At 40.4% G+C, this 15,687-nt stretch overlaps 1 protein-coding gene across 1 annotated transcript in view; it reads right to left on the reverse strand.

Annotated features, from left to right (window-relative positions):
- Window positions 1–2,075: 2,075 nt before the first annotated feature.
- The window catches only part of ESYT3 (extended synaptotagmin 3), a 193,069-nt gene continuing 179,457 nt past the window's right edge, over window positions 2,076–15,687 (reverse strand). Inside the window, exons 21-23 of the mRNA XM_029605310.1 lie at window positions 15,234–15,339; window positions 4,702–4,751; window positions 2,076–2,598 (exon numbers count right to left, since the gene is read on the reverse strand). Of these exons, the coding sequence (XP_029461170.1) occupies window positions 2,562–2,598; window positions 4,702–4,751; window positions 15,234–15,339 (193 nt within the window). The 3' untranslated portion in view covers window positions 2,076–2,561. The remainder of the gene's footprint in view (window positions 2,599–4,701; window positions 4,752–15,233; window positions 15,340–15,687) is intronic.

Here is a 15,687-nt window from a genome sequence, read left to right on the forward strand (position 1 = left end):
GGAGCCTTTTTTTTTTTTAAATATTGGGTTACATTGGCCACCCTCCAGTCTTCAGGTACAATGGATGATTTTAATGATAGGTTACAGATTTTAACTAATAGATCAGAAATTTCATTTTGAGTTCCTTCAGTACCCTAGGATGCATACCATCCAGTCCAGGTGATTTGCTACTCTTTAGTTTGTCAATTTGGCCTACTACATCTTCCAGGTTCACAAATAAAGAGCAATTCCCACTCCCCCCCCCCCCCCCCCCCCCTCGGACGCTGTTAGTAAGATTAATGCACAAAAATGTACGTGTGGATTAGCATCTCTCCATGTAAATACCATAATCTTTTCGCAGATACAACTTTTGAAACTGCTCACCATTGTTGACGTCTTCTGGTTGGACAAGATGGAAGAAAAGGCCATGCTTCAAATTTTTTTTTTTTTTTTTAAAGTAGCACTGAAAAATTACTAACAGTGTCCGGTTGGGGGGGGGGGGGGGGGGAAAGTGTTACGGTGGCTTCAGGGAGTGAGGGCGCGCCGCCCAATTGGCCGGTGCTCGGCAAAAGTGGCTGACGCTGTTGATTTTGATTGGGGAAGCCACGCTTCGGCAAGCCCCATTTGCCCAGCACCGGCCAATCGGGCGGCGCGCCCTCGCTCCCCGACACCAAGGCGTCACTCCCCCCCCAACGGACGCTGTTAATTTTGATTACCGGTGCATTGGACGCACTCATTTTTCCTCTATTTTGAGGGGAAAAAGTGCGTCCTATATGCCGGCAAATATGGTAATTTATCAAGATGATTTTATGTATGTTTTAATTTTGTAAACGTCCTACATCCACCATTGTGTGTATATGTGGTACATAAGAAACTTTTAAATAAATAAATAAGCAGATTCCACCATGTCGGTATATAAAAACAAATAAATAAATAAAAAATAAATAAGCTACAGAATGATGCAGTAGCTAGACAACCCAAAACCAGGAGAGACCTGGTCTCTATGCTTAAAGCCAATCAAGTGTGCCTTAGGTAGGCAAGACAGACTGCCATATTCATCTGGAGGTCTTTTAGAAGATCGTGAACTGGAATGGAAGTAGATTCTACAGGAGGCTGAATAAACCAACAACCTGAAAACATCCTTTCAAGTCCTCTTACTTCCTCAGGTTAATGGGCAGCATAGTAACCATTTTCTCCAGAAAATGAATGTTAGTAAAGTCCTTGGGAGGTGAGGTATGATTCACAAGTAGGGCCAGAGAGAGGTAAATTGGCATCCCTATGGACCCCTTATCTGACCACAGCAGCACCCTCATCCATGACCCAGTCAAAGAAGAAGGTGACCAAGGAAAGGAGAGAATTGACAGGAACTCAGAGGGAGGTGGTGCAGAGTCCATTCAGTCTAACACCACTGCTGTTGTGTCTTATTGCTATGAGGTCCTAAGATCAGAACCAAGGTACTGGTCTAAACTTAAGCAAGCAACACTAGTGACTTTTCCACGGCACAGGTGATCAAGCCTCCGTACACTGGTTGGGAAACACATCCAGTGGGACTAACAAATGTTAATCTTCTGCCCTTTTGAGGGAGGGGGCTGTACAGTCTATTTTCTCGGTGACATCAAAACACACAAGCTATTTTGAAGAGTACTGGTTTGCTAGCTGTAGAAAAATCACCATAGTTAACTGAAAACTAAATAAATGCCTACAAACATGGTTAAATGAAGTATAAACTGCATTTGTGTACCTTTGTGTATTTTGTTTTTAAATCAAAGTTGAAGTTCAAATGACTTTCATGACAACGAGAGAGGGATATATATCCTCTATGCTATCTCTTATAAAAACATGATTTCAAGGGGAAAATTACTTGTACAAAAAAGGGGGGCGTTTCACTACTGTTCAGCACCATGGTCAAGAGAGCTCCTGTAAAGGATGCTCCATCAAAAGTACATTTTTAGAAGATGCTAAAAATGTGGGGGCTCTAACAGCCTATGATCCCTTTTTCCTTCTCTTTATTTCATTAAGGCATGGTTTAACTGTAGCCACTGAGAACAGTGTAATAATTCAGAAGTGTAAGTAATGACGACAGACCATAATAAAGCTGTTTTTAGAAATGTTTTATGAATTTACCCTTTTTTGAATCACAAATTACATCCCAAATCTAATTGGTCATATTATAGACGATGTCAACCAGTTTATACCTTTCTATGATGTAATATGCGATATGGTCCTACGACGACTGCTACACCAAAAAAAACTGGTAACAGAACTGGTGAGCCCTACAACCTGGTACCTGGATTTTCTAGATATTGTATAGTACTCCAGGTATAACTGTCTAAGTCTCTGCTTATATTATCATTTTTACTGATACTTTATCACAAGTATAGAAATAGTTACCAATTCCAGGTCAGGTAAAAACATATAAAATATATATATAACTATTTAAATTTTTGATAAAACAATGCTGTATAATTACAGAACATACAAATTTACATATGTACATTTTATAGTTTAAATGTAAAATACTTTCATCTCTACATGTTTAAAAACAGAGACAATCCTGTCATAGGACATCAGCAGAAAGGAAATCAGCTTCTTGGTTTACCATTCATGGTCAGGTCAAACCTGCAACAGAAATCAAATACAGTAATGAACATGAAGCTAAATCTAAGGATTTCATGGTTAACTTTAGGCCTGGATTTATCAAAATGCGGTAAGTACCGCATGCGATAGCAAAAGGGGCGTGGTTTATGCACAAATTCAGTTTATCGCAATTTGCACTAATTACCTATGCGAAGAGCTAAGTTAGTGCACATTGCGATAACATTATCAGAATTAGCAATAGGTGTCAGATCTGTTGTATTTCCTGCATATGACCACTGGGTGGACCATGAGAGAGAGAGAGAAAAGAGAGAGAAAAGAGATAGATAGATTTGTATCCCTATGGTAGGCCCACCTAGTAACTCGAGGTGGGGTTTAGGTATGAGTGTAGGGGGTTAGGGACCACTTTGACATTCTACGTGACACGTACGAACAGAACAGTGGTCTCTTGTGAAGATCTGATGGCCTTCGGAGTGAGGAAACTCTCTCCAAGATGAGATTTGGGCAATGTTCTCTCCACCTAGCTTGATGTTACCCAGGTAGCGAGTCCATCAAGCTAGGTGGAGAGAACATTGCCCAAATCTCATCTTGGAGTGAGTTTCCTCACTCCGTAGGTCATCAGATCTTCACAAGAGACCACTGTTCTGTTCGTACGTGTCACGTAGAATGTCAAAGTGGCCCCTAACCCCCTACACTCATACCCAAAACCCACCTCGAGTTACTAGGTGGGCCTACCATAGGGATACAAATACCTACCTATGGGGATGACATTATGGCTAGGCTCTCTCTCTCTCCCCCCCCCCCCCCCCCCCCAAGGCTCTGGGACCTTCAATTCCCCTGAAATAGGCTTTACGGTAGACATCGCAAACAGCGAGGAAACCTTACCGCATGGTCACGGCAGCTATCGCACAGCCTAACGCAATCTGAAGAGGTGTTGTTAAAAATCGGTATTATGGCTGTGCGATAGCTCTTCGCAGACAGGCTAACCCAGCCCACTCTCCACCCCTAACTCTTCCTATTTTCTGAATTTGCATTGCACCATACGATATGGTGCTATCGCATGCATTAAACACGTTTACGCATGCGTTATAAGGCGTTTTCGCATGCGAAAAGCCCTTAACGCATGCGAAAACGCCTTATCGCATTTTGATAAATGACCCCCTTAGTTTGTTATTCAGTCTGAGCTTCTGGAGTTCCAATGGGTAACTGTTTCCAATAGAAATTTACATTTTTTTCTGCTTTGTTGTTTCTTCTTGCTCCAATAGGCTTCGAGCACAACAGGTGACCTCAGCCTTCATTTGGAACTAGGTGGAAATCCCCCCCCCCCCACCCCCAACTTTATATCTTACTTGTATCTAGCCATTGCAGCAATGGCATTCAAGTGGGAGTCATAACAGGACTCCTGGAACCCTATCATGGGCCTTAAGTCTGCTTAATAGGTGTTACTATTGTCTGATAAACTCCCTTTCTCAGAGCCTGTAAACTACCTGTATCCTCAGCCAGCCCGATGAACAGAAAACCTGATCCAGAAATTAAACTCAGGTCTCCACACTGAACCACCAGGTTGGCTCCAACATGAAAAAAAGGGGGATCAACAACTTCCCTAACAACTGCCTCAATGGAGTCACATAGATGTCTCCTGCTCAGTAAAAGTATAACCATGAGCACAACCATTTATAAAGATAATTAAGCTGCAGCAGACTGCAGCTGGCTCAACTCTCTTAGTCTTCGTTTCAGAGCAGATTTGCCTCATGCAGGAAGAGGGCATTGGTGCTGATCCTGGGAATGCAGCCACCGCAGGGACATGTGAATCTGGTGAACATAAACCCTCAGTATGCTAGGCTCTAATCTGGTCTCTCCTTGCATTTGCTGGATAACCCTAAATATGATCTCTCACCAGTGCCTGAAATCGAGCCTTTGGCGCACATGGCCCTTGGACTATTTTCAAAATGGATTCGTTTTTGCAACTATGAATGGAGACCAAACTATTTTCCTTAATACTAAACCTACACTAAGATCTATCCAGGTACATAGCCACTTTTGGCTTTGAAAATTAAATGGAATACAGTTACTGTACTATATTTTAATAAAATCATTTAGAAGGTGAAGAGAAGAGAAGACACTTACCACTGAGTAAATCCTTTGGTCAAATCTTCTTTCGACAGGTCAACCAATACCTTAAAAACAAACAAAATGTTATTGCCAATTCAAAGCTAGAAAGCAAATACAGCTAAAATCTGAACTGGAGTCTGCCAAATTTTGCATCCATTGGTTAGAATTCTTGATTTGATGAATAAATTGAGTCAGCAATGGGCATAGAGCAATTGCTTAAGGCCCTGAGCAGCCCCAGGGGAATCCTGGACAGACTTATTTTCATAAGATCTTTACTGACCTCTGCTCCTTTCCCCCTCCCCATAAGCTTAATTGAGGAAAGCAGCAGTGGCCCCATTTTCTGCTGCAAAATCTTGGTTAGAAAGGAATTCTCAGTGGACAAGCAGAATATCAGCTTCAGAAGTAAGGTGACATCATCCAATGGTGCCAAGAGCTCAAAAAAACCCAAAAACTTGGAAGGTATGCACAGACTTTCCCACACAGCCACTCACCACACAAGTCTTCTCAGTCTCTTTCTGTTCTTGTAAACTGTCATGAATTACTCTCGTATTTTTCCAGTCATGCATCAGGTTTTTTTCTTTTCTTTTCTCTTTAATTTAATTTTCTTTCTTTTAGGAGACTTGCTAAAATAATTTTAAATAGTACCATTTCTCTCTCTTTTGGCATTAGCAAACTTTTTTCCTCCAAAATTGAATTTGACATTGCCTTAGTGATATTTAAGCTGTTGGAATCGAAGCCATGCTTAAAAAAAAAAAAGGATGTCCTAGATCAATGATGGCAAACTCCAGTCCTCTAGTGCCACAAACAGGCCAGGTTTTCAGGATATCCACAATGAATATGCATGAGAAAGATTTGCATAAAATGCATGCAAATCATTCTCCTGAAAACCTGGCCAGTTTATGGCACTCGAGGACAAGAATTTCGCCATCACTGTCCTAGACACTCTAAGAAAATGTCTGACTTTCCTGATGGCTGCATCATGTGTCAGGGCCCTTCTCATGATATACCACAGTGGTTCTCAACCTTTTTCCCATCGTGACAGACCACACTCACATGTGACACATTGCTCATTAAAATTCATGGTAGAAATAAAAAATAAAGGTCCAGTATTATTTGTATTGTTAAGAATGACACAAGGGAAAGATGCGTATTCTGTCTGAACAGAAATTGCATAAATAGTAAACATTCCACACCAAAACAGCACCACTTTCCAGAACTCAAACAGTAAACACCTTACATAAGAAAAGACAACACTGAAAATATTACACCAAGCCTTAAGACACCAATACATCTTCTATTAGGAAAACAGACCAAGCCAGGCAACTACAGGGCCCTACACAGAAACTACATGACAGCAGAGAACCTCACCTCAGTCACATGTGCAGACCCTCACCTAACAAAGAATAAAGAGACCATAAAGCATAACTAGACGCATGCAGACAAACACTGAACTGGAAACTGCAACAAGCCGGAGAGACTGTATGCAGTGTAACAAAGGAAAAAAAGAAACATCACCAGTCCTTATAAAACAAATCAGGCAGCCTTAAGAACATAAGAACATAAGAAAATGCCATACTGGGTCAGACCAAGGGTCCATCAAGCCCAGCATCCTGTTTCCAACAGTGGCCAATCCAGGCCATAAGAACCTGGCAAGTACCCAAAAACTAAGTCTATTCCATGTAACCATTGCTAATGGCAGTGGCTATTCTCTAAGTGAACTTAATAGCAGGTAATGGACTTCTCCTCCAAGAACTTATCCAATCCTTTTTTAAACACAGCTATACTAACTGCACGAACCACATTCTCTGGCAACAAATTCCAGAGTTTAATTGTGCGTTGAGTAAAAAAGAACTTTCTCCGATTAGTTTTACATGTGCCCCATGCTAACTTCATGGAGTGTCCCCTAGTCTACTATCCGAAAGAGTAAATAACCGATTCACATCTACCCGTTCTAGACCTCTCATGATTTTAAACACCTCTATCATATCCCCCCTCAGTCGTCTCTTCTCCAAGCTGAAAAGTCCTAACCTCTTTAGTCTTTCCTCATAGGGGAGATGTTCCATTCCCCTTATCATTTTGGTAGCCCTTCTCTGTACCTTCTCCATCGCAATTATATCTTTTTTGAGATGCGGCGACCAGAATTGTACACAGTATTCAAGGTGCGGTCTCACCATGGAGCGATACAGAGGCATTATGACATTTTCCGTTTTATTCATCATTCCTTTTCTAATAATTCCCAACATTCTGTTTGCTTTTTTGACTGCCGCAGCACACTGAACCGACGATTTCAATGTGTTATCCACTATGACACCTAGATCTCTTTCTTGGGTTGTAGCACCTAATATGGAACCCAACATCGTGTAATTATAGCATGGGTTATTTTTCCCTATATGCATCACCTTGCACTTATCCACATTAAATTTCATCTGCCATTTGGATGCCCAATTTTCCAGTCTCACAAGGTCTTCCTGCAATTTATCACAATCTGCTTGTGATTTAACTACTCTGAACAATTTTGTGTCATCTGCAAATTTGATTATCTCACTCGTCGTATTTCTTTCCAGATCATTTATAAATATATTGAACAGTAAGGGTCCCAATACAGATCCCTGAGGCACTCCACTGTCCACTACCTTCCACTGAGAAAATTGCCCATTTAATCCTACTCTCTGTTTCCTGTCTTTTAGCCAGTTTGCAATCCACGAAAGGACATCGCCACCTATCCCATGACTTTTTACTTTTCCTAGAAGCCTCTCATGAGGAACTTTGTCAAACGCCTTCTGAAAATCCAAGTATACTATATCTACCGGTTCACCTTTATCCACATGTTTATTAACTCCTTCAAAAAAGTGAAGCAGATTTGTGAGGCAAGACTTGCCCTAGGTAAAGCCATGCTGACTTTGTTCCATTAAACCATGTCTTTCTATATGTTCTGTGATTTTGATGTTTAGAACACTTTCCACTATTCTTCCTGGCACTAAAGTCAGGCTAACCGGTCTGTAGTTTCCCGGATCGCCCCTGGAGCCCTTTTTAAATATTGGGGTTACATTTGCTATCCTCCAGCCTTCAGGTACAATGGATGATTTTAATGATAAGTTACAAATTTTTACTAATAGGTCTGAAATTTCATTTTTTAGTTCCTTCAGAACTCTGGGGTGTATACCATCCGGTCCAGGTGATTTACTACTCTTCAGTTTGTCAATCAGGCCTACCACATCTTCTAGGTTCACCGTGATTTGATTCAGTCCATCTGAATCATTACCCATGAAAACCTTCTCCATTACGGGTACCTCCCCAACATCCTCTTCAGTAAACACCGAAGCAAAGAAATCATTTAATCTTTCTGCGATGGCCTTATCTTCTCTAAGTGCCCCTTTAACCCCTCGATCATCTAACGGTCCAACTGACTCCCTCACAGGCTTTCTGCTTCGGATATATTTTAAAAAGCTTTTACTGTGAGTTTTTGCCTCTACAGCCAACTTCTTTTCAAATTCTCTCTTAGCCTGTCTTATCAATGTCTTACATTTAACTTGCCAATGTTTATGCTTTATCCTATTTTCTTCTGTTGGATCCTTCTTCCAATTTTTGAATGAAGATCTTTTGGCTAAAATAGCTTCTTTCACCTCCCCTTTTAACCATGCCGGTAATCGTTTTGCCTTCTTTCCACCTTTCTTAATGTGTGGAATACATCTGGACTGTGCTTCTAGAATGGTATTTTTTAACAATGACCACGCCTCTTGGACATTTTTTACTTTTGTAGCTGCTCCTTTCAGTTTTTTTCTAACAATTTTTCTCATTTTATCAAAGTTTCCCTTTTGAAAGTTTAGCACGAGAGCCTTGGATTTGCACACTGTTCCTTTTCCAGTCATTAAATCAAATTTGATCATATTATGATCACTATTGCCAAGCGGCCCCACCACCGTTACCTCTCTCACCAAGTCCTGTGCTCCACTGAGAATTAGATCTAAAATTGCTCCCTCTCTCGTCTGTTCCTGAACCAATTGCTCCATAAAGCTATCATTTATTCCATCCAGGAACGTTATCTTTCTAGCGTGACCCGATGATACATTTACCCAGTCTATATTGGGGTAATTGAAGTCTCCCATTATTACTGCACTACCAATTTGGTTAGCTTCCCTAATTTCTCTTAGCATTTCACTGTCCATCTCACCATCTTGACCAGGTGGACGGTAGTATACTCCTATCACTGTAGTCTTCCCTGATACACAAGGGATTTCTACCCATAAAGATTCAATTTTGTATTTAGTCTCATGCAGGATGTTTATCCTGTTGGACTCTATGCCATCCCGGACATAAAGCGCCACACCTCCTCCCGACTGCTCCTCTCTGTCATTGCGATATAATTTGTACCCCGGTATAGCACTGTCCCATTGGTTATCCTCTTTCCACCATGTCTCTGAGATGCCAATTAAGTCTATGTCATCATTTACTGCTATACATTCTAATTCTCCCATCTTACTTCTTAGACTTCTGGCATTAGCATACAAACATTTCAAAGTTTGTTTTTTGTTTGTATTTTTATTCTGCTTTTTAATTGATAGGGATAAGTTAGAATTTTTTAGCTCAGGTGAGTTTTTAGTTACAGGCACTTGGACTACTTTTCTAATTATTGGAACCTCACTGTCGGGATGCCCTAATTCTAATGCATCAGTAGTATCCTTTAAAGATACATCTCTCCGAACCATGCGCTGCTGAGCAACTGTCGGCTTTCCCCTTTGTTCTAGTTTAAAAGCTGCTCTATCTCCTTTTTAAAGGTTAGCGCCAGCAGTCTGGTTCCACCCTGGTTAAGGTGGAGCCCATCCCTTCGGAAGAGACTCCCCCTTCTCCAAAAGGTTCCCCAGTTCCTAACAAAACTGAATCCCTCTTCCTTGCACCATCGTCTCATCCACGCATTGAGACTCCGGAGCTCTGCCTGCCTCTGGTGACCTGCGCGTGGAACAGGGAGCATTTCAGAGAATGCTACCCTGGAGGTTCTGGATTTAATCTTTCTACCTAAGAGCCTAAATTTGGCTTCCAGAACCTCCCTCCCACATTTTCCTATGTCGTTGGTGCCCACGTGTACCACGACAGCCGGCTCCTCCCCAACATTGTCTAAAATCCTATCTAGGTGATGCCTTAAACCATGTTAGACCTCAGAAATCTTAAATACCTAAAGAAAGAAAAATTCATGATGACTTTGGTTACCATCCTTGTCTTGGAGAAGTGATTTTGCTCTCTAGATCTAAAAATACTTACACTCATATCTTAATTAAGGCTCATGGGAAATTTCTACATTTCACCGTAGCAAAGAAATATACAATTTGGCATCTCTGCCTCACCTAGAGTATTAACTAAATGCTTTGCAGTTGTTGCTGCTCATGTATGGAAAAAAATGGTTTTGTTTTCCCATACCTGGAACAATTGCTTTATATCAGGCCATTCACTTCAGGATGCACATTTCTCCATTCTTCTTACAATGAGCACACTTCAGTCCCTAGGATTTCTAATCAATCTTCAAAAATCCAACATGAAGCCACCTCATGTAATTAATTTCATATAGGGCCCATTGGGAAATAGCCCAACATAAAGCAGATTATGTCCAAGGTCAAGTCTTTGCCCTCCTTTTCATGAAAATGTTAGGTCACAAAGTAGCAACAGTCTGACTCACCCATTTTGCACATTTTCACATGAGACAGGCTCAGTGGGAGCTAAAGGTTCAGTGGAACCATCTCCAATTGTTGTCTAACAGAGTAAGAATATCCAATACATCTGACATGGTAGTTAGATTGTGCACATCTTTTAAAAAAGTCAATTCTTTCATCAGTCCCACTTTCAAGACATTCTGATAACAGATGCATCCAATCAAGGTTGGGGAAGTGATGTGAGAAAGTTATCCTCTTAAGGAACATGGTCATTAAAAAAGAAGTTTCTTCATATTAACCGTCTAGAGTTGAAAGCAGTCTTCAATGTTCTGAAAGTTTCATCCCACGATAGAAGACCTAGGTGGTATTGATCCACATAGACAACCAAGTGCTAATGTACGTTAAATAAAACAAAGGGGGATGAGTTTTATTTATTTTCAAAGTCTTAAAAACTTTTCCTGGGAGCCTCCAAAATTTGGAAAGGGTAATTGCCAAGAATTTTTCTTCTAGCTTTCTTCCGGGGAAACAGAACTGAATAGTAGTCATCACCTACAATCACACGAATGGTCGCTCCATGACAACATAGTACAGGAACTTCTTCAACTTTGGGACATTCCACAAAATAGATGTCTTTATAATGTTCCTCAACAGCAAAATTCCCACATACTAATTCAAGAGACCAGAGAGAGGTAGACTGGTAGTGGATGTTTTCTAAACTGGTGGAATCTAAGCCTTCTTTGTGCATTTTCTCCAGTTTGCTCAAAAACAGAGGACAAATGATTTTGATAATCCCTTTATGGCCTCATCAACTGTGGTTTCCCTAGCTCTAACGCTTGGCTATTCAACCACTGATAAGCTTGTGGATATTTCTTCCCTGATTATGCAGTGCAATAGGAATCTACCACAACCTAACCTTCAGTCTTTGGATTTGACAGCCTGGCTGTTGAAAGTAAACTAATTTCAGCCATGCAGTTACCTAATAAGTATTGGAATTCTCCTTGCTTCAACTATCAAAAAATCCTACAACTTTGAAATGGAAAAGATTTAATATCTGGTGCTCAAACTTAACATAGGATCCATTTAAGTGTCTTGTTTCTCATGTACTTGAATATCTACTTAAGCCTTTCCAACTTCAGTTTGAAGACTAATTCAGAGTTAATTACAAGCATACCACAAACATTTAGAAGGCATTCTTATTTTCCAGCAGCCTACAGTTGCCAAATTTGACAGGTCTCTCACATTTGAAACCTCCAATAAGAGATGTATCTTAAGATGGTGGCTCATGAAACCACCATTTGAATTATTGGCAACAGCAAAACAAAAAATTCTTTTCTTGCAAAGTTTTTTTCTGATAGCAGTTACTTCTACTCAAAGAAAGAGTGAATTATAAGCACTAGTTTCATACTCTCCTTGTATTCAGTTACTTCACAACAAATTAGTTTTGACACCACATCTTAAATTTCTAACAAAAGTGTTTTCATTTGCATACCTCAGTTTGGGAGTTTCTACCTGTGCAGCTGATAGTATCTTACGTATCCACAGAAAAAGCTATGTTGCTTATCTGGAACAGGGGTTCTCTGCAGACTGCAGGATAAGCAAACCATATCATTTCCCATTTCGCCTTTTAGGATAGGAAGCGTAGTTTGCTACTCAGACTGAGAAAACTCACAAAGCATAAGAACATGCCATACTGGGTCAGACCAAGGGTCCATCAAGCCCAGCATCCTGTTTCCAACAGTGGCCAATCCAGGCCATAAGAACCTGGCAAGTACCCAAAAACTAAGTCTATTCCATGTTACCATTGCTAATGGCAGTGGCTATTCTCTAAGTGAACTTAATAGCAGGTAATGGACTTCTCCTCCAAGAACTTATCCAATCCTTTTTTAAACACAGCTATACTAACTGCACTAACCACATCCTCTGGCAACAAATTCCAGAGTTTAATTGTGCGTTGAGTAAAAAAGAACTTTCTCCTATTAGTTTTAAATGTGCCCCATGCTAACTTCATGGAGTGTCCCCTAGTCTTTCTACTATCCGAAAGAGTAAATAACCGATTCACATCTACCCGTTCTAGACCTCTCATGATTTTAAACACCTCTATCATTTCCTAGAAGCCTCTCATGAGGAACTTTGTTAAATGCCTTCTGAAAATCCAAGTACACTACAAGTTCACCTTTATCCACGTTTATTAACTCCTTCAAAAAAGTGAAGCAGATTTGTGAGGCAAGACTTGCCTTTGTTCCATTAAACCATATCTTTCTATATGTTCTGTGATTTTGATGTTTAGAACACTTTCCACTATTTTTCCTGGTATTGAAGTCAGGCTAACCGGTCTGTAGTTTCCCGGATCGCCCCTGGAGCCCTTTTTAAATATTGGGGTTACATTAGCTATCCTCCAGTCTTCAGGTACAATGGATGATTTTAATGATGGGTTACACATTTTTACTAATAGATCTGAAATTTCATTTTTGAGTTCCTTCAGAACTCTGGGGTGTATATCATCTGGTCCAGGTAATTTACTACTCTTCAGTTTGTCAATCAGGCCTACCACATCTTCTAGGTTCATCATGATTTGGTTCAGTTCATCTGAATCAATACCCATGAAAACCTTCTCCAGTATGCAGGGGCGGATTGGCCTTCAATACTATGTACAATTCTGGTCGCCGCATCTCAAAAAAGATATAGTTGCATTGGAGAAGGTACAGAGAAGGGCATCCAAAATGATAAAGGGGGTGGAACAGCTCCCCTATGAAGAAAGGCTAAATAGGTTAAGGCTGTTCAACTTGAAGAAGCTACAGCTGAGGGGGGATATGATGGAGTCTACAAAATCATGAGAGGACTAGAACGGATAAATGTGTATTGGTTGTTTACTCAGATAATAAGATTAGGGGGCACTCCATGAAGTTAACAAGTAACACATTTAAAACAAATTGGAGAAAGTTCTTTCAATGCACAATTAAGCTCTGGAATTCGTTGACAGAGGATGTGGTTAAGGCAGTTAGCTTAGCTGGATTTAGAAAAGTTTGGACAAGTTCCTAGAGGAGAGGTCCATAAACTGCTATTAGTCAAGATGACTTAGGGAACAGACACTGCTTATTACCAGCATGGGATCTATTTAATGTTTGGGTGCTTGCCAAGTACTTGTATTCTGGATTAGCCTGTCCCACTATGGCAACTTGTTAGGTATGCAAAATAGCTATTCATGCTGTACACACTGGCTTACAGGCCCACAACTCACTGGCTGCTGTTGTTCCTTCTGGTAAGAGAGAGGAGATGAGAATGGAGGCCCACAGGGGTAGTGAGCTGGAGTGGGGTTGGGAAAAAGATTATGTATCAGGCTAGAGGGGAGAACGTGAATTGTTTCAGAAATTTATTTTATTAGTGTGTGCTGTATGGCAGAGAGAAGGTCCCAAAATATTTCTGCTTTAGGGCCTCAATGGACAGGCAGTGACTCCACATGGACTGTAAGTGCCAGAACGTCAAGCAAGAGTAATACTACAGGAATCAAAAAATTAAATATTTTTGTTCTCAAACTTTTCATGTTCACAAACTGACCAACTACAGTGAAAAAGCTTAAATCGGGCTATAGAAAATAGAGATGTGCATAGTTTTTTTTTTTATCCTCTTGGGCTTTGCTTCAGGGCACCCCCCGTGGGAAATTCCATTTTTCCCCGCAGTTTGGGGGTTTTTTTCAGGGAGGGGGCCGATTTTCGAGTTAGCGCACGCTGACTGGTCAAAGTTAGTGTGCTGACCGGAAAAATTTCATTCATTTTTCGGTTCCCCCCAAACCGTACTGAATTAGGCAATTTCGTTGAAATTGCCTAATTCGGGAAAATCAAATGCACATCTCTAATAGAAAATACAGTGGAATTTCCAGTTTGGAAAAAGTGAGTCACTAAATTCTATTCACTGGATGTACCTTCACCAGGACATAGTTTTTTGAGATGGGCAAAATAAATTTTGGATTGAAAATTGAACTCTGCTCAAAATCTGGTTATTTATTTTTAAGCAAAGTTTAAATAGATCACAATCTAACTCGAATAAAACAAGCCTTAAAATATCAAGAAATAAATTCCAATTTTTATCATTTGATTTCAGATCATGATTCATTGAGCTCAGAGGAAATATGTTTTGCTATTCTGTGTCTACAGCACAGGGCACACAGAACATAATTGCCGTCCTGGGTCAGAACAAAGGTCCATCAAGCCCAGTATCCTGTTTCCAACAGAGGCCAATCCAAGTCACAAGTACCTTGCAAGTACCCAAACATTAAATAAATCTCAAGCTGCCATTGCTTATTTGGAATATGTGGCATAGCAACCTCTCCATAAAGTTATGTCTAATGTACTGTAAAAGTATTCCAACCAAAGCTAGTCAGCTGGGGTTCCAGCTTTCTGAAATTGTGATCGCAGATAACCATGTAGTTGCAGAAAGTACCACCCGTCTACTGCTACGTCCCTCACAATCAGTCCACTCACACAGCCTTTTCTAGCTCTGCTGCCCACCTGTCTACCATCTCCAATACCCCCTCTCCCCCAAGCATTGGCTGGAACCATGGCATCGGAATTACGAAAGAAAGGGTAGTAAGAAGAGAGGCATATTTGGGAGGGAGAGAGGTCTGTAGAGAGTTCAGAGAGAAGAAAGGAAGAGTGGAAAGATAAACATGAAATGGAGAAATGAACCATAAAAAGAGCAAAAACAGAATTAACAAGATAATTAAAACAAAGGTTGTAAAAATATGTACTGAAAGCCTGTAAAATGATGTGCAGTGTGCCCCAAAATCTATCCAATAAGCTGCCGCAGAAAACCAGGAGCCTTAGCCATAGGCAGGTTCTCTCAATTCACTGTACTCTGCAGTTCATGACATGACAGCAGTTTAGTAGCATGCAAAGTGGTTCTGCTTACTTTTCCAATTTCTTTTCTTTCATGTGAAGCAAATGACCTGTGGTTCTTCACTGCAACATCCAAAGCCCTTTTCTTGACGTCATCCATTGTTACAAAAAATTCAAATCTAAAACAAAAGAAATGATACAGCAAATTTTACTAAACCTTTTAATAAAGTTGTGTGAGACATTCAATCAGACAATGAAACATCTTGAACGACTGTTTAGCCAAATGGGGAAAAAACAGCCAGGCTGGATTAAGTTCTAATCATGGGGACACTCACTTAGCCAGAATATATCTAGGATAAGAAAAGAAAGCAAAAAGATGTAAGTAGCAGATGCAACTGCATCAGTCACTATAGTGAGATAATTGTTCATGCTGATAGATACAGAGGCAAAAGGATCTGCCTCTAATAGAGCAATTATCTGTTAGCAATTCTAGTAGCCACATTGGCCCTGGATATGACTGGCATTTT

Source organism: Rhinatrema bivittatum, chromosome 6, assembly GCF_901001135.1.
Source record: "Rhinatrema bivittatum chromosome 6, aRhiBiv1.1, whole genome shotgun sequence".
In the NCBI taxonomy this organism is placed as follows: domain Eukaryota; kingdom Metazoa; phylum Chordata; class Amphibia; order Gymnophiona; family Rhinatrematidae; genus Rhinatrema; species Rhinatrema bivittatum.